We start from the raw sequence: 25162 nt of genomic DNA on the forward strand, positions 1-25162 counted from the left end.
ACTTGTCTCCCACCTGCTCTACATTCCCACCCCTCTGAGTGGCGCAGAAGGACAGGGAATGAGAGTTCTGGTCAGTTCATCACCCTTTTTCTCTGCTGCTCCTCCCTCCTCATGGTGTTCCCCTGCTCCAGCACAGGTCCTTCCCACGGGTTTCAGTCCTTCAGGAACAGACTGTTCTCTGTGGACCACAGCATGGATATCTGCTCCTGCCATGGTCTTGCATGAGCTGCCGGGGAGCTTTTGTCACCATGGTTCTCACCACAGGCTCTAGGGGGAGGAATCTCTGCTCTGGCCAGCTGTGGGTGCATTTTGGAGTCAGATGAAAATGGTTCTGGTCAATGTGGGTGTACTCTTCTTACAAAAGCCACCCCTGCAGCTTCCCAGTTTGCCACGTAAACTCAGGTCTCTTATTCTGAGCTGATCTTAAAAATGTATCTCTGCCTTGGACACCTGTTAGCAGAGTACAACAATTTTGTATCACAGAATGCTTATTTTAATTTTTAAATAGCCGTCTTGACCATATGGGTAAGAACATTGCAAGGAAGTAGTGGGAACATTCTGGCATTAAAAAAAAAAAAACAAAAACAAAAAACCAACAAAGATTTTACTCTGCCTAGCAATACATCTATTGCCCTTAAAAATATCTTTATAGGACAGTGTGGATATATCATTCCACATCCAAAGCAATGAGAAGTCTCAGCTGTACATGTCCAAGAGTGTCACTGCTTCAGACAGAAATGTGCTTTTTACCAGACCTTCAGCTCGGATCCCTGCCTGAGCGCACCCACTTTTGCTCACTCAAAGGCACACATGCTAATGACCTACATAGGACTGGAGTTCTTGAGAGGCATTTTATACAGCCTGCACTTTCCTTCTGGCTGCTGCTCTTAAAATGTCAGCAGCACCACGGCTACCGGCTTACAGCAGCCTTGCAGCATGCCTGCAGTTGTCTTTCTTACATCGAGGTCTGCAATTACAATGCAGTTGAGCCGAGTGCCTGTAAATACAGTGCAAACATCAGCCTTATGCTGGGTTCTGAAATCTTTCCATGTGGCTTCTTCTACAAAAAAATGTCACAATCATTGATTCTGTGCAACTAATTTTTTTTAGCTATAATTAGGCTGGTTTCTCAGTTGAGAGTTATTCATTCCACAACAGTGGTGTCATATAATGGATGCATGCCTGTGGGTAAGAATGTGAGAGCATGCAACTCCTTACACAGGAAAATTCAATCTGGGACCTTGGACAAATTAGGGAACTTCTGTTTTCCAATAAATAAAAACTCCTATTACAATCTGCAGCTTTTGTCAAGGCATTTTCAAAGTGTTTCTAACATTTGTCTGGGTAACTTCTCACAGACTTCCCAATTTACTGTGTCTTTTATGCCCATTGAAGAGGATCAGGGCAGTGCTTTTTCTGAGTGAGACAGCAAGATGTTTCAGGAACTTTACATTTCTTATTGGTCCAGTCATCGCTATTCATGATAAATGAAGAGCAGAAGCTAGCTGTACTGGTTTAAAAAACCAAACCCAAACTTTGCAACTTGCTCCTTATGCTGAAAATCTCTTCCTCGTGTCCTTTTCTAACAGGACTTCTAATAGGAGTTTCTATTTCCATCTTTAGTTTTGCCACAAGATGGCAATAACTTGCAGACAAAATGAAACAGGCAGACCGATTTGAAACTGTCTCCCTTCCTGAGCTTTTCCCAGCGCTCTGCCCCCAGCCCCCCTCTTTTGTTTCAATATTTAATTGCATTTCTTTCGGAATTACTAGGCAACGCACCCCCAGATGTGCAGTTTAAAGGTGATGCGCTTGCAATGTGGTTTTCAGGATCTGCTCCGTAGAGCACCATCATGTGATACCGGGGTAAGGTGGAGTTCAGCTTTAAGGGGGAGTCTCCAGCCTTCCTCACCAGTCTTTAGGATCTGACTGGAGAAATACCAAAGAATCCTTCTCCTTTCCCAGCTCCTTCTCCATCCAGCCTCCTGGGCCAGCCCCTGAGCAGACCAAAGACAGGCAGAGCAGTTGCAAGGTGAGTTTCCCCCGTGGTTGCTTTTCCATGACTCTGGGTGCTTGTGTGCCAGTGAGGCAGGTGTTTGCTTGCTGTCTTAGGTGCAAGTGACAAAATCCAAGGGAGGATTAGGTTCCAGGTAGAACTTCTGAGCAGCTGGGTGAACCTTCACCTTGGGCTGACAGCATTTTGCTCTTGCTTTTGAACGGCTCCGATAGTTTAACTGTACATTTCCATTCACCTCGCAGCGCATTATTTCACCCTTTTTGTCTGCTGGTGCTAAACTTTTGCCCAAAATCTCTCATGGAGAGTCAGGACGGTGTGCTTGTGTGTCACTGCAATCACCCAGAGGGGTTTGAAGGGCTATGGGTTTTCCCTATGCCAAGACATCACTCAGAGTGGGGAGGGATCTCCTTCCTGACTTAGGAGACAAGGAGCAGTGCAGCTGTCTAGGAGATTGAACTTTATGTCCCTCTGTTGTCTGGTCCATTTTGCAGAAGGACAGGAATGATGGGGACTCCCCTTCACTTGGCCAAGTGGTGGGCTTGCTGCTGGATACAATCTTGGACACATCAGAAAGGTTGCATCTCTGCTAAGGGAAAGACGGGGGGAGAAGGAGCAGTAGCATGTTCTGGTTTTGAGTTTGATATTTAATAAATAAGTAAGAGCACAGCTTGGCAAAGGGAGTAGAAAAACCAAGACATCTTATCGCTGTGGGCAGTTTGGTCCCGGCTGGTGAAGGAACCTGCCCAGTTCCCTCCTTGCAGGACGCAGCTCCTTGCCTGCTCTTGCCATCATTCTATCGAGTCACAGGGCTGGAGTGCCCACCTTGTGCCACACAAGTGGTGGTGGGGTTCATGATTAAATCCAGGTGTTGATTTTCAGACTCTGATAAAGTTACACTGTGGGAATTGAGGAGCCCTGACCCTCCACATCAGCCACACACTTTACATTTGGCACTTCTGACTGTGACAGAAGTAATGCTTCAAGGAATCTTGGGGTAGAAATTTCTTTATTAGACCTTAAAACAGATTTGTTGGACTAGGAGATCTGATAAATTAAGTTAGCAGAAGGTCTGAGAGGTAATACTCAGGTGCATACCTAGACAGCTTGAAAATCAGAGTAATCACACAGACAGAGAAGCCTTTTGTCTGAAATCGCTGCTGTTAACTCTCACAGTAAAATGCCACTCAGAGGCGAGCTCCACTGCCTGTCGCAGTTTCATGTAGCCTTGTGCTGACTGAAAGAGCCAGAAGAGCCAGCAGGGGCCAGCTCCTGACAGCAGCGACAGGCACGGCATTGGCTCGGTCACCCTTTGGCTGACCCTCGGGAGGAGCTGCAGCTGCAAGCCCAGCCCTCACACACTGCCCCAGCTCCGGTGCCCAGCGTGAGGCTGCTGAAAGGGCGTCTGCCTCCACTAAGAGACAAAGACAATTCTTCTCCAGAGATTTACATAGCACAGAGATTTATATCGAGTATCATTTAAGAACAAGAGCTCACCTATTCAGGGTAACTTCAATAGAAGTACGTTTTAGTGGGCAATGTTTTTACAGCTTTTCTGATAAATGCCATATGAAGTCGCATTTGAAACCCACTTGTGTGAATTTTAAGTGGCATTACTTCCATTACCATAAGGTTAAGTGAGCAATAAATTTAGCTCACAGGAGTGGGCAGAGAGAAAGTTCCAGACTCAGTGTGGAATGCAGAGCCACTAATGATGCCCAGATTCAGTGGCACTAATGGCAAGTTGAAGTAAAGGTGTGTCAGGTTATCAATTAATTGATTTTTAATTGGGTATCAATTCATTTGATTTTATTTTTTATTTGCCTTCTGAACACATATGCTTGATTTTCAGATTTTTAAAAGCCAAGGCCTTGCAAAGGGGTGGTTATTTAAGCATGTCAATTTCCCTTGCATGGCTAAAGAAATTTTCTGGGGTGTTTAAAATTTGCCGAGTTTTGTCTTTTGTCCTGTATTCTTCTTTCTTTGCTGCACAGCCCTGCTAGCTAAGATTAAGATGTTCAGAGTTCCTGATTTACCTTTGATTTAGTGCCAGCGCTGCTGAGGGCACTTGGCCGCTCAACATCAAGTGTATGCGTTTTGGAAAATAAAGAAAAGCAGCAATTGAGTCATTTTCCCACCCGTCACATTAGTCAGATGGGCTTTCCCCTCCTCCTCATGTGACGCCTGGATATAATTTAATGTAGAGCAGTTTAAGAAAGCAGACGTTTGCAGATCAAACTTGTGAAAAGGAGATGTAAAACATAAAGTGGAGGCTGCGCTGGTGGGAAGGCTGAAATCGCTTCCTGGCTCGCTATTCCGTGCGACTTGTGCCGGCGGGAACGGGCCGGGCAGGACGCGTGTCCCCGCTGCCGTCCTGCGCCGGGGTCCTGCCCGCGGCCTCTGCGCGGCCCCGCGGAGCGGAGCGGAGGGAGCGGAGCGGAGGGAGCCCGGTGGGGAGCGGAGCGGAGGGAGCCCGGTGGGGAGCGGAGCGGAGGGAGCCCGGTGGGGAGCGGAGTGGAGGGAGCGAAACGGAGGGAGCGGAGAGGAGGGAGCCCGGTGGGGAGCGGAGCGGCGGGAGCCCGGCGGGGAGAGGAGCGGAGGGAGCCCGGCGGGGAGAGGAGCGGAGGGAGCCCGGCGGGGAGCGGAGTGGAGCGGAGCGGAGGGAGCCCGGCGGGGAGAGGAGCGGAGGGAGCCCGGCGGGGAGAGGAGCGGAGGGAGCCCGGTGGGGAGCGGAGCGGAGGGAGCCCGGCGGGGAGAGGAGCGGAGGGAGCCCGGCGGGGAGCGGAGCGGAGGGAGCCCGGCGGGGAGCGGCGGGAGCGGCGGGCGCGGGCGGCTCGGCTGCCGCGGGACACGGGCGCGCCGCTCCCCGCCCGGGGCAGGCGCTGTGCCCGGCCGTGACCGGCCCCGCTGCTTCCCTTGTCCCCAGGTGCGGCGAGGGAGATGCGGCGCTGAGACTGAGGAGCGGGCTCGGCCCGGGCTCCGCTGCGGGGCCGGCGGGCGCGTCCTGAGCTCGGAACGCTCTGGATGAACGCGGCGGCGGCGAAGGTCGGCGGCGAGTTGGGAACAACATGAATACTTCGGTTCTCGCCCCACTGGGAAATATTTCCGGTCACCTGAATTTTTCGGAGATGAACTCGCAGATCTTGCATTTTGAGGACGAAGATTGCCATGTGCCTTTGGCCATGGTCTTCACTTTGGCCTTGGCTTATGGGACGGTGATAATTCTGGGGGTCTCTGGGAATCTGGCCTTGATTGTCATTATTTTAAAGCAAAAGGAGATGCGCAATGTTACCAACATCCTCATTGTCAACCTGTCGTTTTCTGATCTCCTAGTGACCATCATGTGTCTTCCCTTTACCTTCGTGTACACTTTAATGGACCACTGGATTTTTGGGGAGGCCATGTGCAAGCTGAACCCTTTTGTGCAATGTGCCTCCATCACAGTCTCGGTCTTTTCTTTAGTCCTCATTGCCGTTGAGCGTCATCAGCTGATCATCAATCCCCGCGGCTGGAGGCCCAACAACAGACATGCCTACATGGGGATTGCTGCCATATGGATTTTAGCCACAGCTTCCTCCTTGCCTTTCCTGATCTACCACGTATTGACAGATGAGCCCTTCAGAAATGTAACATTTGATGAATATAAGGACAAATATGTGTGCTTGGACCTGTTCCCCTGGGACACTGCCAGGCTTTCTTATACCACAACGCTTTTGGTGATTCAGTACTTTGGACCGCTTTGTTTTATATTTATTTGCTACCTGAAGGTAAGATAGAATGCTCTTGCAATATGTACTTCATTCTACCTGATGTTTGTTTATTCTTGCAAAGATGACGGTGGTAGGTTAATTTACCCCATGTGTTTCTCTTTGTTGAATTTCCTGCAGATATACATACGGTTAAAAAAAAGGAACAACATGATGGACAAGATGAGAGACAGTAAATACAGATCCTCTGAAACCAAAAGGATCAACATCATGCTGATATCAATAGTGGTCGCATTTGCAGTTTGCTGGCTGCCTCTCACCATCTTCAATATCGTGTTTGATTGGAATCATGAAATTCTGCCTGTTGCTACCTGCAGCCACAACCTGTTGTTCCTGATTTGCCACCTCACTGCCATGATCTCCACCTGCGTGAATCCCATCTTCTACGGGTTTCTCAATAAGAACTTCCAAAGGGACCTGCAGTTTTTTTTTCATTTGTGTCACTTCCACTCCCGTGAGGAGGACTATGAGACTATAGCCATGTCCACCATGCACACTGATGTTTCAAAAACCTCTTTAAGGCAGGCCAGCCCCATCACATTTAAAAAAATAAATAGTGATGACGATGATAAAATATGAAGAAGTAATAGAAATTCTACACCAAACTGCTAGAAGTGCCATTGCAGGTGAAGTGTGTCCAAGGACAAGCACAATTACATAACAAGAACAAAAAGAGTAATGTTTCTCTTTCTTTTCCAAGGAACTTTGATTGTTGTCACTTTGAAATTATGCGCTGTGAATTTTGCCCCTTTTACAGCTTTAATGTTCACAAAAGTTATATCTGAATTTTATTTTAAGACATAGTCAGACCTGCTACTACCTATGGTTTTCATCAGCTGTTTTTGTTCTGTTTCCTTTGTACAGTTCTGTGCTTCAGCACAAAGGTTTACTTATTGATTTTTTTTCAAATAAGTAGTTTTGAGGAGTGTCCATTTAAGACCATTAGAAACAATATGAACCACAGGGGCACTGTCATTACAGACAATATCCACCAAAGAATAAAATTAGGAAATTCTGATTTGAAGAGGACTTTTTTTTTTTTTTAAGTGCATCTTTGATCAACATTAAAATCCTGTAAAATCAGGGTAGGTTTGCAAAAAAAGAATAGTGTGAAACCTATAGAGTATGTTTAAATGGGGCATATAGTTGTCTCATTCAAAGAGACAATTTGGGCTGTAATCACTTAGTTTCAAAGACAGGATTAAGAAAGAAATTCTGCTCTCATTTACAAGAATAAAACCCTACAGTAATTCCACAGAGCACAATGGGATAACTGATGCTTCAGCACAGCAAATGAAAACATAAATGGGGCTTCAGTCCCAAATGATTACAGCTGGTTTTAATAATGCAGGCTTTTTAATTTAAAAAATCCAAAACCCATTTTTATCTGGCATCAGTGAGAGGAGTTACTGTTACTGGGATGAAATGCACCATCTGTTCCGAGCCTGTGAACCATGTAAATCCTCCTTGAGACCTATGTCCAGAATCTAGAGGGAGATAGCACTGCTTGCTGTCTGGGCAAGGTGCAATTCCATCCTCACAGGTGACAGAGAAATTCAGGTCTGGTATTAAAAAAGTAAGATTGAGCCACCTGAGTATTTTCATAGTAATTAGTGTTGATCTCTATAAATTATTTACAGCCTCATAATACTTTGTGTTCAGGTGCAATTGCATAAACCTGGACAATCTCCAAAGGCAAAGGATGGTTTAATCAAGACCTGCAAAATTTAAAAGAAGGGTATGAATATAGGTTGGGTATAATTGGTATGTTTAGCTTCCAAACTCACAGTTGGTTGGAGTGTGCAAACATTTGCCAAATATACACAATAGACCTCTGTTACTGCTTAAAATATATATCCTCTAATTAAACTAAATATTCATGGCTAGATCCCAGTTGAGGGAAACCATATAACTGGACTGCTGTAAATGAAATTACAACAATATCAGCCAGCTGAGGTTCTGTGTCATACAGTGTACTTCGCTATGTTATCAATGTCTTTTTGAATAATTGGCTTTTAAAAATACAATATAGACCCTACTTTCCTTCAGCAAGGTCAATTTAAATCATTCTGGCAGACAAGAGGGTCTTTAAAATGGATATAAATATAAATGCAACATAAATGGAAATCTGATGTGATATATTTCTAAGCAAAAATATCTCAGGATGTTATGGTGAATTTCATATGTTCTAAATTTGACATAGATAAATGCCTAAGAAATTAAAATTATTTGGGTTGCCAGTATTTAAAAGTGAAACACTGTGCCTTGTGCTGTCTTATAAATAGTGTAGAATATTAAAGTAGCAATGTGTTCTTGTGCATTATAATTCCATGTATTTGTCTACTGGAAGATAATTTAATTTAGAAGGAGTTTTCTGTGCTTGAGAACAGAGGCAGAATGTAGAAAATTAATTATAAGACAGAAGGTTCTTTCAGAGCTTTGGCCTTTTCCTTTTGTATTTTATGAGATTTCCTTTTTTTTTTTTTTTTTTTTTGTGCTTCCCCATGGAATGTGTTGTTAATAACTTGACAGGGGTTTCCCGAAATTATTTCTCTCTCACGTTGCAACAATTTTCATATTTCAAAGGGTGTGTATTTTCACAATGAGATACAATGTACAAAAACAGCCATGGGGTTTTTTTTATTAAGATTGTCACAGTGCGTTTTTCCCATCACAAAAAGTCCCTTTGAATTTTATGGCTTTTTTCCTCCTTTTTTTTTTTTTTAAAGCCCTTTCCTTCAACGTAGTGCAAAGAGAAAATTCACTCAGTTGAGAAACTTTCCAGTTACTTTGCTGCAAATTTGTGACCAAGCTGAATTAGGTGCTTATACAGAGTAGGTGTAGAGGAACTTTAGAGGAGCCTGCTGGCGCTCTCTGCTTCACCTGCTTGGAACCAGGTGTGTGTGTCCTAAGATTTGGAGGTCTCCAATGGGATAGCAACCTAATTCTTCCTATGTCAACATTTGTCCTGCTTGAGGTACAGCCTTAAATCATGCAGCCCATCTGGCAGTGTGCCATACCATCTCCTGAGAATGCATGTCAGGTGTTTTTTGCCCCAGCACCTGATCAACAGGGTGAACTGTAAATGGGAGCATTATTCCTGCTCATCCTTGCTCAGCTCAGGAGTCATTTTCGCTGTGCACCTCTGTCCTGGGGTCAGGCTTCTCATGTTTCCTGACTTCCCTGCAAGAAGCCTTTCTGAGCCTCTTCTGAACACACAGGTTAGTGCTTTGTCACACAAATAGCACAGGGCACACTGCCTGTAATGACAGTGGAAACGAACACAATGTGAGGACTGTTCTGCAGGAAAATGCATTTGGAGAATTTCAGAGGCAAAATCATGGCTCTTCTGAAGAATTTGTTATGAGGACAGAGATGAAAGTACCTCTCTGAGGTGCTGACCTAACATCTGCAGGGTGTAGCTCAGATCTACTGAGAGCAGTATTTTTGTCTTTGGTTTCATGACTTGATGCTGGACTTCTCCACAGCTTTCCCCTGCCAACAGCCAGCTACAATACTGATCCTCTTTTTCAGTTTCAGAGCTCCAGCATGGCTTCTCCTCTATATGCTGAACTTCTTTACAGGATAAGGTGACAGGTTTCGTGTTTCACTATAATTTTTCAATCATTCTGGATTGATATTTATTTCTTCTCTGTGCTGTTTTGTCAAACGTCCCACACTTCAGCACGTGTTGATTCCTGTCTCAAAAGCCTGAAGATCCCTTTTATTCTTTCAGACTTGTAGAAAAGTTTTACTGACAGAAAAACAGAACAGTGAGTGATCTATAATGTATCTTATTATTTATGTGTCATACATTTCATGTCAAATTTCCAGCCTTAAATGACAAATGTAACTATTTAATAAGCATCAGTATTTGCTTCACTTGTCAGTTATTTTAGCATCTTAAACGTCACTTTGATCGACCACAAACATTTCTGCGTAATCTAAATAAACCAGCATATTTGTATACCATGATAATAAATATGTCTGTGTTCCCATTTTGCTTTTTTCCCAAAAAAATGGTTGTGCCATTGTTACTATGTACAGTAATTCACGACTTTCACATCAACATTAAAAAAGGATAATAAAGGAAGTGATTAATTGACAATAAAACCTGCCTTTGGTAGGCTAAGAGAGGACTGGAAAGTTAAAAATCTATATGTATATAATCTACCCTGTCATTATGACCACATAAAGAGAAAAGATTTAAACCAGGAAAAGAAATCAACATGACAGAACCCCCAAGGGACTTGAGCTGATGCTGACTGCATCTCATCACTGATGGAGGTGTGAATGGCTAAGGGCTCATATATTCTGACTCTGTGGTCTTGCACTACAGTACCAGCTATTATTAATGGATCCTAAAGGGAAAATTTTATGCTGATTCATATTCAGACTGTAAATCAGTACATGTTTCAATTCAGGCCTGCATATCAAATTCTCATTTTGACCTCAGAGTAATATTTTCAGATCAATGAAACTGAGAACTTAAAAGTTAACTATTTGCCTAAATGGTAACTACTAAAAAATACTGCATTGCTGGCTGGAAGCTTGCACTCTTTCCTAAAAATAGGATTTTTGGATATTAGCTTCTTACAGAAATAAGGGAATGACATATAGTTGTTTGTTTGTTTGCTTGTTTGTTTTTTTTTTTCTGGATCCTTCTCCTTTTTTTTTTCTGGGCCTCATAATGCTTCAGTTTAATGCTTTCCTTCCTATTTCTTTGTATCAAAGAACTTACCAAAGCAGTACATAGAGAATGAAGACAATAAGGAGATTTTCTATCTCCTCTTCTTTAAAGCATACAAAACATTAGGAAACATGAGCTTAAATAACATCTCTGTCTGCAACAGATTAAATTAATTCAGTTGAGTTGAAAGGGAAGAGGAATAGTAATTATAACCAAATGACAATTTTTTGTTGACAGTCATTTATCAGTTGAAGGATATATACAGCTCCAAGATCTACCATGCCCTCTTCATTCTTGTGTTCTTTAATATGTGGTATCTGCTTCCCTGAGTTATTACTAATTAGCTGAATCATTACTAAAGTTGATGTGAAAGAAAATTCTTCTCCACAGGTTTTGCAGCATTTCAAATGCTTGAATACAACTTACAAGATGAAAAAATGTAATCAGCTTTGGCTCTTACACTTTAATTGACCTGTGGTCAGAAATCTCTTCTATTCAGTATTTCTGCCCAAGCATAACAAACAGTGTTAATGGTCTGATTGAAGTCGATATTTCAAATATTCGGGAGTGCATTCACAAGGACTAACTTCAGCTTTATTTCCTAGTCCCTGAGGCACTCACACCCACACTACTCTGGTGCCATGCATTACCAAACTGTGTTTCCCTCAGCTGTCCATGCAGCTGCTGAGTGGCAGGACTGCCATCTTCCAGGGCAGCACTGGCGACTGCTGCCTCCCTTCCTCCACCTTCCATGGAGCTTCTGCTCTCACTCTGTGCTTCATCCCCTTGCTGGCTGCTTTCTGAGGAAGTAGAAATTTGTACTCTGATTTTGTAAAGCGCCTGAGTATATGATAAAATTCAGTTCTATTCAGGACGGGGCTTTAAATAGTTTCTTTCATTAAAATTATCTTCCGGCAAGTGTTTCATAGGCAAGTTTCTCAAAATTTAGAAGTGTATAATTTACAAAGCCTGTGTAGGAAGTATGTCCATACAGAACATCCAGCTCATTGCAGCAAAACTGCCAGCACACACTGTCTTGTGTTTTCCAAGCAGCTGAATTGATGATCTGGTTATTTATCATAGGTCAGGCTTAGTTGCAAGAATTTGCCCCAGGTGAAAAGAGGTTTGAAAGTGCTGCACAGGAGATGCTCTGCATGGTTAACTGGCTTGCTACAAATTATGCAACATTTCAGATATACATGGAAATAGAGTTTGGAAGAGAGACAAAAAGCAGAACATCTAGATGAGGTCTTGATGCCTTCTGTCAGGCACAAAAAGACACAAAGGGAGAATAAAATATTTATTTATTTTGGGGGGCCAACAGACTGACAGGTAAATGTGTTTTTTTGGGCAAAGTGGTGGTCAAAGAAGTATATATGACAAACAGGTTCTCTGCTCCCACTTCCAGAAAAAGAATATGGACCTTTATACATGACTCTGAAAATATATTTTTAAATACTCTTTAGCTTGGATTAATCTAAATTGCTTTTTGAAAAAAAGGAAATTAAATGAAATTTCAATTGAAAAATATCAGCTTTTCATTGTACCCACCTACTGCATATGAATCCATTTGCTTCCTCTTCTGCACAAAACGGAGAAGGTTTGTTTATGGCAGGAGGAGTAACCTGATCAACAAAGCCCTCCTTGTCTCTCTTGGCTCATATTCACACGGATACTGTGCTGCTGTTTTTCCCTTTGTAATCTTCCCCCCTGCCCCAGCCTCTCCCAAGCTATGAAACTCTCCCAAGTTTTTATTATGCTCTTTATGTTGTTTCTTAATAAAAGCTGTCTGTGTAAACATGTCCTTGAAAGATCCTATTCAATGTGTGCTTGAACATATGGGTGAGAGGCCATACAGAGCTTGTAGAAGTGTGACTGGCAACGTGAAGATTTTTCTTCAATAGAGAAGTTGAAAATGTAGTTGTTACATACTGTTATTTTTCATTTAAAGCTGTTTTTATAATTTTAATTCATGCAATCTAAATGTCAGCTTAGCTTACCCATCTAGAGGAAACTTTCTCTTGGTGATCAGCCACCACAGACATTCAGCAAGAGGAGACACTGGGTAACACACTTTGTATCCTTACTTAGCCTTACAGCCTCTCACTTGCCTATAAGCTTCTCATTATTTGTACTACACTGGAAGATATATATGGCAAAGTCTTCACTTCTTTCCCTTGAAGACTAGTAAAAGTTGTATAATTAAGAGATTTAAGAGACGGGACTGGATTACCTTCTCTGATTTTTATTTCCATTATTATTATGACTGTAAAGTTCAAGGCTCTTCAATTAAGCTTTGACTTATTATCAGTTTGGGCACAATGGTTGTCACCTGGATGTCAGTCACCATGCTGATATGCCTGTGGTTAGGCAGGTGCTGAAGTAAAAGCCTTAAAATGGAGGGTTAATGAAAAGCCTCCCATTGACTTAAATCAGCTCTGGGTGAAGTACTTTTAAGTGATACTAAGGTGCAATGCATGTCTGAACATCTGCATTTTTCCAAGGGACAAATTACAAAGTCGCCTTCAGCTGCTTCTTACAGTATGGTTATCCTCTTAAGTTCTTCTGTGAGTTTTACTCTGATGTATTTTCTTGATACAATTACAAGTTAAATGGGTCCACTGGGCTGCCTGGCTTACTGATTTAAACCAATTTGCTTCACAGAAAATTGAAGAGGGTACTAGCAATTCATCACTAGCAAAAGTGTGGGCTTTTTTTTCAATGATGATGATGATGATTATGATGATGATGATTACTACTACTGCTGCTTTTTTCACTTAATAAAAAAAAAAAAAAAAGAAACCCAAAAAAATCACTGACAGCCAGACAGCATAGGTTATTTTAAATTTGGAATTCACTTCAGGCAGTAAGGAATTTCAGCCTGCAGCACAGGCTGTGACTTTACCTGGTAGAGGTGCACCTTAAGCGGGAACATAAGCAGTCATGAATAAAACCACTGCAAGACATTGCTTATAAACAAATATCTTCAGAATTAGACAAGGGCACATTTAAGTCAACACACAGAAACTTGAATTCAAATATTAATTATTTTTGTAGTGGAATTTATACATTCAGATAACCAAGTGACTTCATGAAATTATAAAGCCTGAGCCTGGTTTCATTCATATTAGTCAAATATTGCAGAAATATCTCTGATATTGTTCAGAAGTTTATGGTATAGATGAGGCAGATAGATGAGATCAGTCTCTGAAGCTACAGATTGTTTTTTAAACTCATAGATTTTATCTTGCCTAGGTTTAGGGAAACATAAGGAAATGAAATAACTTGGCTTTTGAATTCCTTGATGATTTTCACTCAGTCCTGACAGATTTGCTGAAGCTTTCTGAGAGTGAAATGGTATTGGATAAGCTGAGTACCTGTTATTTAAATAAGGTTGTTCTTTTAAGCAGGACATACACATTATAGGTGTCAGTATCTGAAGTCTTAAATTCTACACAGTAGAATATAGATATATATGTTTAATATAATTTATAGAAGCACATTAAAATTCTGACTTCAAGTGAATTTTATCATTTTATATAAAACCTTTAACCTTTAGCAGTTCTTATGTTTAGACCACGTTGGTAGAATAAACAAACCAAGCAGTGCTGACTGTGGAATTTGTTTTGGCAAGAGGGTTTTGGTTTCTCTGCCCCTGGGACCCTGCCTGCGGATCAGCACCTGCATGGGAGACATGGGATATAACTCACTAAGCGAGGCAAAGGTAAATTTGCCAGCAGGGTCTCAGACTTCCTAAGGGAGGGATGTGAAATGAAGACCATTGCCAGCACCCTGAGAGGGAGTGAGGGACAGACCTGTCTAGCAGAGGGCCTAGATGGTGTGAGTGAAGGCAAACACAACCTCAATAAAGAGCTTCAAGGACCTTCACTCTATTACCCAAATTTGGTGTACTAAGCTTTTAGACAGACCTTTTAAACTGTATTTGAGTTATACTGTTAGAAAAGCACTGAATGTAGCAGTAGCTTGGTGCAGTTGTACCCTTACAAGTCCGGGGGAAATTGGGATCTATGCAGGTAAAAGCATTTTTACCACTACTCAAGCAGGGAAAATAATGAAAGAGCCACACTTGCCTGCTTCCTTTGGCAGCAGCCACCCAGCCAGGTTATGAACAGACAGGGCATCAAGTGTGCTCTTATGTCTGAGCTAGGCAGTGCAGCACGGCTCAACAGGCATGGAGCACAACCAAGAGTCGTGGTAATGCACTTTTAGTCTCTATGGAAATATGAGGGGAGAGTTGAGGCAAAGTTGGTGGCCAAGAACAGGCCATGGAGACATGGAATCTGAATGTTAACAATTTTGGTGTTTGAATAACCTGTAGTAGGAAATGTAGGGCAATTATCAGGTCCTAGACTAAGCTTTAGTACATGTGTTTGTCAAAGTTTGTGTTTGGGGCATTTATATTTTTTAAATAAAAAATAATAATTTAAATAGTAAAATCCAGTTTAGCATGGTTCCTGTGTTAGACAGACAACTTGTTATTGAAAGTGCTGATAGTACAAATTATTCTTTTTTTATTCTAGAGCTGGATGAATCTGAAAGAGTTCTGATTGCTCTAAAATATTTTGCTTACAAAATATGGGTATGATATATTTTTTTTAAAAAGCTACAGATGAAGCAATGATTTTGATGATGATTTATGCCATGTTACTAGTTTTAAATTAAAGACATAAGGGGTAATCATACATTTTAATTAAAAATTGGTGCTAGCCCTGTCACACAGGATATTACCCTTTGATTTCTTGGATGGCTTTCTTAGAAATGCAGTGCTGTTTGTACAATGACCATGAGTACAGTTAGGCAAAAAAAAAAAAAAAAAAAGAGCCAAACAAAACCTCTCTGCTCAGAACATGCATTTTTATATGATTTCTTAAACCATATCCTCTCTCCGTCAAACACCACTCCAACCAGTATTTTTAGTTCAGGGTAGCACAGAGAGAGTTTTGATGCCTTAAAAATCTCACTGAAGACTTCTGCCATTACTGACCCAATCTGAAAGCTATGCTGATTTTTCAGTGCTCTCTGGAAGCACATCCCTGCTAAGAGGAGTATTTAATTATACTTCAGAGTATTCTGCTGCTGTGCCCTATAGTTAACCAGAATTCAAGATCATATGAAGCTGCTTTGATTATACAGAAGCTGAGATAAACATGTTCTTCATGCAATGCTATTTAAAAACACCTTTTATACACTGCTGTTTCCAGAACAACAGGAAGACAAGTTCCAAGCGAGCCTGGGTTTGAGAAGCTCAATCTCTGCCTCCTTTAAGTGCTCTGTTTGCAGCTGTTCACACTGACCCTCTGTATTCTCATTGCAAGGAGCCACTGCTGGGACCACTGGAGTGGCAATGACACTCACCTCCTGTAGGTATGGTACAGCATTAAGCAATCCCTCTCCCCACCTTTCTCTCTTCCACACCCACGCATCACCAGCACTTGTCAGACTAAAAGGTAAACTGAGCTGTGGCATAGATCCAGCTAAAGAACAATAAACCTAACAATAAAGAAGGGATTTGAATGGGGGAAGTGGTCCCATTTGTCAGCTGGTTACACAAACACTTGTTCTGGTGTGAAGGCAGAGGTTGGTGGGAGGAATGAGTGAATGTCTAAAGATGGAAATGCACAGTGCTTGGGCTGGCATGGCCATGTAAATATATTAAAACTGCATCCTAACTTTTTAATAAGGCAAATACTTCTTAATACATCAGTGTTAGCTCTGACCTGCCATGAGGTCAACTATTTTGGGTGGCCCCCATTGTGTGAGCTGCGGGTCCTGCCAAACAAAAATGCTTGGTTGGACTTGACTTTGTCTAGATCCTGAGTGCTTGCTCTTTAAAGGAGCCTTCTCTTGTCTTAGGATTTAAGCTTTGCATTCTGACAACCATTTTTGCTTTTCCATATAGAAACATCTTTAATGCATACTGTGCTGTAGAAGCTGTTAGCTCTTTTGCAAGAAATATAACAATCATGGAAGTATGCATTTTCTAGTAAACTCTAGAACCAAGTGCAGTGATTTGTGGCACGAGAGTCTGGATTCCAAAACCTGGTATTTCTGTGGGATTGCTTTTTCGGTTTTCTTCACCTGGAAACTGTGTGGAAGAGACAGATTGTTGCAGGGCTACATCCAATGAGAAAAGAAAGGTTTGTGTAATTGAGTGAAAACTGAATTCAAGAAACTGCTGTGGTCAAGATTCCATTGATTCTATGTTTCTACAACTAGGCTAAGCAATGTCGGTAGCCCTTATATATGAGCTTTCTCCAAGTATATTCTGGCATGCCAGTAGGTTCTACCTGTCTTGCTAAAATCAATCACTTTTACCAGCAATTACTGTGTTGAATCACTATGAACTTTAATTTTCAACTCACTTTCAAAGTCAGAACTTAGAAGGAATTGCCTTCATTCAGCTAAGCTTGACTTACTAAATCATATATGACAGCCTGCATGCTCCGTGTAAAGAGCTCAGAGACTGATATTTGATACTCATAAAATGAGAGAGCTTATTTACTGTGTTCACTGAAGCTCATTTGCACCAAATATTTAAATTTGAATAGCAGCGTTTTTTGAAAGAAAGAAATAATAACTAAGATCTGAAATGTGAAATTGTTTTAACCAAGGTTTTAACTGACTCCCTAAGGTATTGATGTGCACTTTATATTAATATCCAGTCTGGAGATCTTTTAACTGAATGTATTAGCAAACATATATCTGGTTTCCACATTACAACATTTGCATATAAATGTGTCACAAAAGCATATAAACCTATTGTTAGACATACTGGAAAGATTACTTTGAATTAAGTGACTGAATTAAAAATCTAGAGGATTTTAGAATACAGTAACTTCTTGAGTTTTCCAAACTTCCACAGTAAAATATAAATGGACTTTGATATAGTGTATTCTGTCACATTTCTAAAAAGAAACGGCCATAGCCTGGTATTTTGACTAATTGTTACAGTGATTGACAAGGGTGTTGGCCAACCAAATATCTCCCAAAGCTGCAGCCACCTCACTGGCCAGGACCTGAAGGGCTGTGGGGTTCAAGCCAATGAAAGCATCCAGACCGGGTCTTTCAAATACCCTAAATAAGGGAGGGCTGGGGAAGGAAAAGCTCTCTGAGCCATACAGACTTTGGGATGAGTGGTTTGTGTTTCCTCTGCCTCTCCACCCACACGTGACCTGACAATTCAGCCTTTTCCTCAGTAAGTTTGCTTTCATAATATGGATATAAAATCTGGGAGATAAGGATGGAGTTCCTCTCTGGGTTCACTATGAAGTTTGCCAGAGGAAAGGGTAGTAGGAGGTGCTGATTTTCCTCTGTGTTCCAGGCCTGTTGGTATTTTGCTAACACTGGCATACTCCTGGGTGTTCTCATTTTATTCTGTGGAGTTTTGTTTCATGATTTTCCTTCTGCTCTGTTCCTTTAAAAAAAAATATATTACACTTTCTGCCCAGCCTTTCAGATGATCTTATTAGCTCTCTCACTTAAAACATGAAAAGAATTTGATGGCCAGTTTTCTAAAATCTAAGGGTTTTTGTTACAATCATGGAAGGTAACTGTGTCTGAATCATAGAATAGATGAAATAAACCCAACATACTATAACATAACTTTTTAACAGTAGAAATTGATTGTCATCACCAGCCATTCATATCACAGTCTTAGGTTTTTCCCTGCTGATCTCCTTTAGCAGCTTCTTAGAATTGCTTTGATTTTGTAATTTTTGATGCTGGGAGTTTTAAATGTAATACAAGGTTACATTTGATTGACTCAGTGTTAAATATCAGGGCCCTGCTGTGAAGCCTACAGAAATCCATAGGAAAAAACTTTCATTGCAATATAATATGTGCATTCTTTACTGCATTGAACATTCATGGAGTTGCTGCATACGAGCTATGCATTTTCTTGTGTCCTGATTATTTCAGAAAGTCTGCTCAGATTTTTGCTACCCCTTTTCAATGACAATTAGCACACAGCCCTGCAGATTCCTGGATTCAGGGTTTTGGAAAAAAATCTTCAGCTGCCTTCCCCTAGACAGAAGTGGGAAGCTGGGAGGGATTAATCTGCTGAGAAATACAAGAGATATTCCAGCTGATTAAAAAGCTGCTTAAGAGACTTATAGGTCTTACTAACTTGAAGAATCTTATATATATATGTGTGTGTGTGTGATGTAATGGACAGAATGTTGTGGACTGTTCTGCAAGGGACAGGGTATCTACACAGACAGCCTGCCTTTGAAAGAAAATCTTTCTTCATGAACCTGCTCTTTTGGAAAATCTTTCTTCATGAACCTGAAAGAAATACTTCTATATGCAAGTAACGTCAATCTGCTAGGGCAAGTGCTTGTAACGAAGTCACATTACAACAGTTCTGTCCAAAAGAAGGCAAAAGAAAATCAAAAGTCAGTAAAGGTGAAAAACAGTAAGAAGCTGGTAGAGAACTGGGGATAAAAAAAGTAGCTTTGGCAACGAAGTTACTGATTTAGCGCCAATGTTCTTTTTGACTATGGGTTAGAGAGAGAAACAACATTTGCAGCTTCCAGGCACCAGATTGCTAAGAGAGGCAACAAAGCTTGCAAATGCTTTGGTAAAGTTCCAGTGTGGTGAATGGATCAGGAAAATGTGTAATAGCTTCACTGAACACTGAAATTGGAGCTGAAATAATAGCATTTTTTCTTTTTTTTCAAGATAAAAAAGTTAATTCAAGGACATACATGGTTTGTGTTATATGTGAATGCCAGTTTTGGACTTCGCAAAAAAAAAAAAGTATACTGTTCAAATTTATAAAAAGTTTTAAAATATTTCTTCTCATAATCTTGATAAAATTAGCTGTAAAATTCTATTGTGAGATAAGAAAATTACATACTGCCATTAAATGTTCAAAATTATTTGATTCAGCTTTTTCTTCTAATAAAATGTAACATTTTGATAAGACTATGAAATTAAGCACTAAGAGGCATCTAAAATCCTCTCCTCCTCTCTGGAAAAAAAACCATGTTGGCGGAAAGAAGCCAAATTTCTTTAACTACATGATTCCAAATAAATGACATTTTGGGGGGTTTTGTTACTTGGTAAAGTACCACTGATAGAACAACTCCAGTTCTTACACACTCTCATAACATCCTAGATGTTACATGTGACTTCACAATAAATTGCAACCCTTTTAATGTAATTGAAAACCATTTGTCTTCTTCCATAACTTTCTACGGTCTCTTTAAATAATTCTATAGAGAATGGGACTGGAGGATTAGAAAAGGATATGGACTGTATATAACAACTTTTTACCTTCTCTTCCTAAAGAGGTAGTAACACAAGTGAAAAACTGCATAACTGGAGGCACTGCAAAGGAAAAATAGGAGGGAAGCTTGGGAACATAACTTGTAGACCAGATTCATTTTAGAAACTGTAATAATGCTTCTTGTTTTAAAAAGTAAGTTTGCAAATTGCCTAAGATCTGTATGACTTCAGAAAGAAAAGAAGTCATATATCTTTGCTTTTTAAGAACATAAGATGAATACTAGAGAAATTAATTCATCCCTTGCAACTGACATTTCTCTTTTCAGTAAGTTAACTCCTGTCTTTGTACGTTTTTCCACATTAGTTCTCACCACACACAGAGAGTTCACATTCTTTCCTGTAATTTTTCACAAAACCACCAAAGTACAGTATCTACTGTACTTATTCTCTGGTACTATGTGTATTAGAGTGTTTATTTGAGGAAGAATAAGCAGAGAGATGTGTGGGTGATAGCTTTGTTATTGTAGAAAGACTAAGCTTGAGAAATAAGCAGTAGTCACTATGGCAATGAACTTAAATCATCATGTACCAATGCAAGGTTTTTAAAATTCAGTTTTTCTGTTTTTCCCTTTTTTTTATTAGATGTAACATGCAAACAATGAAGGAACAAGTGACTGTTGATTTACAGTCCAATTGTTCTAACTACATCAAGCTCCATGCACAGATCCTGGGGTACTGGAAAATGAAGAAAAACTGAAACAGAAGGGGCAAGAGAAAAAAATGAGAGTAAGGAATGAGAAAGAATAAATTCATAATACTTTATCAGCCTTTCCTGACAATACTACTTTTATCTTTGTATAAGCTTTGAATTAAATTTTGTCAGCAGATACTTAACAACTGACTTCACTTTGCAGAAATTAAATGCACTTTTCTACTCATGGCTTAGTTTCAGGCATAGGACTGAGTGTCATAACTCATCTACTGAAAGCTGGGACAGTCTGTTTGGGCTCTTCATAGGACTACTGGTAAGCCTTCAGCTATTTAATACAGTATTCAGTTGGATGAAAGCAGCTGACAGGATGTATACAAAACATGCATGTTCTGTCTTTAAAGCTGAGCTATAGTGATAATGAATTTTTAGTGGGACAACAGTATCAATCAGTAGTCAGTAAAATGAAGGTGATTGTGATTTTATGTATCTCCATATATGCATATGTATGAATGTGTGGATTTAGACAGAGATCAGATAGAGATATAGACAGATACACACACACACAATGTTATAGGAGAATTTTTCTTGTTTTCTTTTACATTGATAACTATGAATGCATAACCATGCATAAGCCTGTAAAGCAATGCTGTACACAGATGCTCTCTGATTGATTACACTGCCACTGTAAAAATTTCCCAAGATCGATTTTTGAACCATAACAATTCTTATCACTTATTCTTTTAGGAAACTAAATGCACTTCAGATCCACAGCTAGCTTACTGCATCTCATTCAAATTTGACCATACCTATTGCTAGCATTTATATTTGTTAAACACTGAAAAAAACTGCAGTATAAGATTGCTAAAAATGCAGCTTCCCAAGCTGTTGTGCTTTCCTCTTGGCTCTTTTGGGGACATACAATACTAGAAGAGACCACCTGAGATGCCCATTCAAGCCCTCTGCCACAGCAGAGATGTTCTTTGTTGTACATCTGAGCCCTCCTGTTGATTTTGTAGGAACAGATTTCTGTGGCTGCTACAAATTGAACAGTTTAGTCAAAAGCACTAGAGGTAATCAAAAGTAGCTGGGAGATAACAAATTCCTTTTGTATTACTAACAATTTAATTTCTGCATGTCAGCTGAAAAGAAAAAGCCCCTAGATTAAGCATTATGAACATTGTGGCTCATTCCAACAGGTGACATAAATCCTCAGTTTTACTATACTAGAAGCTCTTCCTTAATTTTTTTAATGGAGAGAGAGAACCAGACTATGCTGAATATGTATACGTGTGTGGAATGAAATGTAACAGACTGAAGAAAATATGGACTTTTCAGTCCATTCCTGAAATTTTGATGCTGACAAATGGTGATTTGTCTTTGTTCCAAATGCAACTCTTACAAAATTTTGCAAGATCAAGCTCTAATAAAATATAACATAGCAATTAGTAACCACATTGACAGTGAGCTGCTGGAAGGCATTTAGATGCCACAGTAATGCTATAATCAGCACTCAAAAAGAACAGCTATAAAGAATGTATAATTTAGTTAAATTGAGGAAAGTGCACATTTTTATGGTATTACTTTCTGCTTAGACTTAAATGATTATTTATAGAATCACGACTGTCAGTTACTAAAATAAATAAATGTAACCTGTCCTTCATCTCCTTTGTTTCCCTGGCTACTGTGTGTGCAGTGCGTCAGTAAGGACAGTAATATCTGCATGTCCAACCTACTGCCTTCTTCCCTCTTATCTCCTTTATTTGTGGACCCACAGGTGATATTTTCCTTTTTTTCCACTGAACTACTGTTCTCATTACACTGACAAGATGCCATTAGGTAAGAGGGAAGCTGGTTGCTGAGCGTGGTGAAAATGATTTGTCACAAGCCCATTGGCCCCATTTAGGGAAAATTTATTTCTCTGCTCATCAGTGCAGAATTCAAGTGGCCAATATTTAGGCACTAAATTTTTAAAATTGAAAATAAATTATTGATCTGATGATGACCCCCAGGAACTTTTCTGAATCAAAACACACCAAATGAATATTTTGCATCAGTTATGAGAGAATGACACAGTGTAAAAAAAATCTAAGTAAAATAGCCATTGCTTTTCTTTTAAGGTTACAATTCCTGTTCCTTGTTGTGTACCATAATGACTTTTATGGTTTCCTCACAAATCTTTTGTTTCCTAAAGGTACCGACACATCCACAAAGCCCTTTGAACTGAAAGCAGCAAGAGGTTCGTTGCAGGCTGAGTAACATGAATCCTTTATTGATGATGGTTTCGGGGCAAATAGTTCATAGACTGATATGGGAAGTAGCAAACTGGTGGGTTGTCAGGATTTAAAGAGAAGTTGAGATTTTGATCTAAAAATTCCTACTTTTTCTGTTTTACTTAATAAAACTAAATTTAATGTAAATTCTAATTGGTTAGAGTACTCAAATAGTAAATCCAAAGTCTTAAATTTTTACATTCATGAATGTATTAACTAACATTCAGAGAGTAAAGGTTAGGAAATCATGCTCTCAGTAATATAATGTGAAAAAAAACCAGACTATCCCCCACTACTTCCACAGCGAATTTTTTTCCTACTTTATGACTTTTCTGAAAGCTTGAATAACTCATAGGAAAGAGCAAAGCAGAATTTATGGAGATAATGTAACTGTCTTACCTGTCTCCTCATAAATAGATTACATTCATCTTAGCTTCCCTCTCCTTGATTACATTTCATATTTGAAATTATTATTATTATCCTAAATTATTTCCTGTTTGAAATACAGATTTTTCAGTCCAGTCTGGCTTGCATCTCACTGAGGTGCCTAATTGACTTTATACTGGAAGAAATTACTTGGAAAACTTGTGTTTTCTAAACCCAGACTGATTCATACATAAGGAAACATCTAGACAAGATCATTTTTCACCATGCAACACAAGGTATGAAAGTGGTACAAGGTCTGAAGACCATAGAAATTAAATCCCTCAGCACCTAAAATCCTCCTGTTAATCCTGCAGGAAAAGGCCTTCAGCATATCAGGATCTGTATCTAAGTACTCAATATTTCAGAAGAAAAAGTAAGGATTTTAGGTGCTCAAAGACTGCATTTTGCCTGATCACCCCAAGCAGGACTGAAACTGATGCAGCTGAAGAGCCCACGGCACAACAATCCAAGGAAGAGGCTTCCCTTCCAATGAAAACAAGATTTGGTCCAGGGCTAAAATATTTTTCAAACATTTAGTTAATTTACCTTTTACTCTTCATCCTATTGCTGAAAACCAACCACTTTCTACTCAAACCAAATGCTTCAATAAACCTCAGTGCTACTCACTGTCTTTGTTCAGAGTAATTGGTTATAACAGCACAGCAAAATTAAAATATGCAGCACATGCAGCCCTGCCTGTCACACCCCCAGGCTAACATCAGAGCGGGCTGAGGTGCAACATAAATCCGCCCAGAAGTGCAGTTAAGGAAATTTATCCCTCCAAGGCAACTTTTTTCTTGTTTCCGCATGTAGAGAGGGATAAAAAGAGCCCCAAGGAGAATGAGTCTGGAACAACACATGTTTGCCTGGCTAAGTCAGTGTGCCTCAGAAGAGGAGCAGGCAGCCTTGACACAGATGCATAAGATTCTTGTGTCCCCTTGCAAAGTGTCAGTAGCTCCAAACTCAGTCTTGTTCAAGACCAAAAAAAGTTCTCAGTGATAACTGCCAGGAAAACTCCAGGTTATCTTTAACTCCTAATGGGAGGGGGACCTAAATATTTTATTAAACAGTATGTGTTTGTAGAGTCATATGAAGCTCCTGATACCTTGCTTAAAAAAAAAAAAAAAAAAAGGTTTTGTTCTCTAAGCATGTTTGACTTCCCATCAATAAGCATTTTTACTCACTTGGTTTCTTATTAGCGTTTCTACCATCCGAGTGGAAAAAAATGTCATAAGGTTGTTTTCTTATGCTAAGTTAATATACTGGTTTTGTAGACTGGGGGGGATGCTTTCTCAGCAGGGAAATAATTATTCTGAAAACAATGGATTTTTCTTAATGACATATAAATCTTCATAAGATACCCAGAGCTTCAAGCCAAACCATCCACAGCATGAGTTTGACTGTCTTTCACCAGTGATTGTATTGATAACAATGCATTAGAAATTATCCTTCTTCTACTAATAGGTAGGTGTATAATGTACAATTCGATCTATCCCAAAGCTAGCAGAGTCAGTGTGCTGCAATAAGCCCTCACAATGCCCATCTGTGTGCAGGTGGACACTGCATTTCTGGGGAGAAAGGCTGTGTGGTGCTCTGTCACCTGTTCCAGCAGCTGTGGAGTGTGGCAAGGATCAGGGCTGTGCCATCACTTGCACCTTTTTGACTCCATGAGCTGTGCTGTACACCAGCTGATAAAACAAGTCAGAAATTATTATTCTAGGCAACATGGAGCAAAAAGGGACTTCCAATTATTTCGCCTCAGTTTTTGTAAGTGCAAATAAATGATGGAAGTCTGTAATACAGCACTTAGCATTTTCCTGTCTAAGAGCTACTTCTGATTTCAGTCCTGCCTCAGTCATTTAGCTTTAGGATGCTTCAATGCCATTACTGAAATGAGATAGGTTATATTAGGCAAAAAGATTGCAGCAGTTTTCAGGAAAAAGCATGCTAAAATTCCATTAGCTTGCCAGAATTGAACTTCCCTGTTGAACTCTAACTCTTCAAAGCTTCCTCTTGATGTGCTTTTATAAATGC

General features: G+C 40.2%; 1 protein-coding gene across 2 annotated transcripts; it reads left to right on the plus strand.

Moving 5' to 3' along the window:
- Positions 1-1831: 1831 nt before the first annotated feature.
- On the plus strand, positions 1832-12269 carry NPY1R (neuropeptide Y receptor Y1). 2 transcript variants are annotated; one of them, XM_058024811.1, is made up of 4 exons: positions 1832-1866; positions 1966-2032; positions 4941-5781; positions 5902-12269. In XM_058024811.1, the coding sequence occupies exons 3-4, from the start codon at positions 5083-5085 to the stop codon at positions 6358-6360; spliced, it is 1158 nt and encodes a 385-aa protein (XP_057880794.1). In that variant the 5' UTR covers positions 1832-1866; positions 1966-2032; positions 4941-5082; the 3' UTR covers positions 6361-12269. The 2 variants fall into 2 exon arrangements, with proteins under 2 accessions (XP_057880794.1, XP_057880793.1); XM_058024810.1 differs by lacking the exon at positions 1832-1866 and having other exon boundaries at positions 1875-2032.
- Positions 12270-25162: the final 12893 nt, after the last annotated feature.

This window comes from Melospiza georgiana, chromosome 5 (genome assembly GCF_028018845.1).
Source record: "Melospiza georgiana isolate bMelGeo1 chromosome 5, bMelGeo1.pri, whole genome shotgun sequence".
NCBI lineage: Eukaryota > Metazoa > Chordata > Aves > Passeriformes > Passerellidae > Melospiza > Melospiza georgiana.

Coding starts and splice junctions, on each gene's coding strand:
- NPY1R (XM_058024811.1), top strand. CDS start 5,083: ATGAATACTTCGGTTCTCGCCCCACTGGGAAATATTTCCGGTCACCTG. Junction 5,782..5,901: donor TATTTATTTGCTACCTGAAG/GTAAGATAGAAT, acceptor AATTTCCTGCAG/ATATACATACGGTTAAAAAA.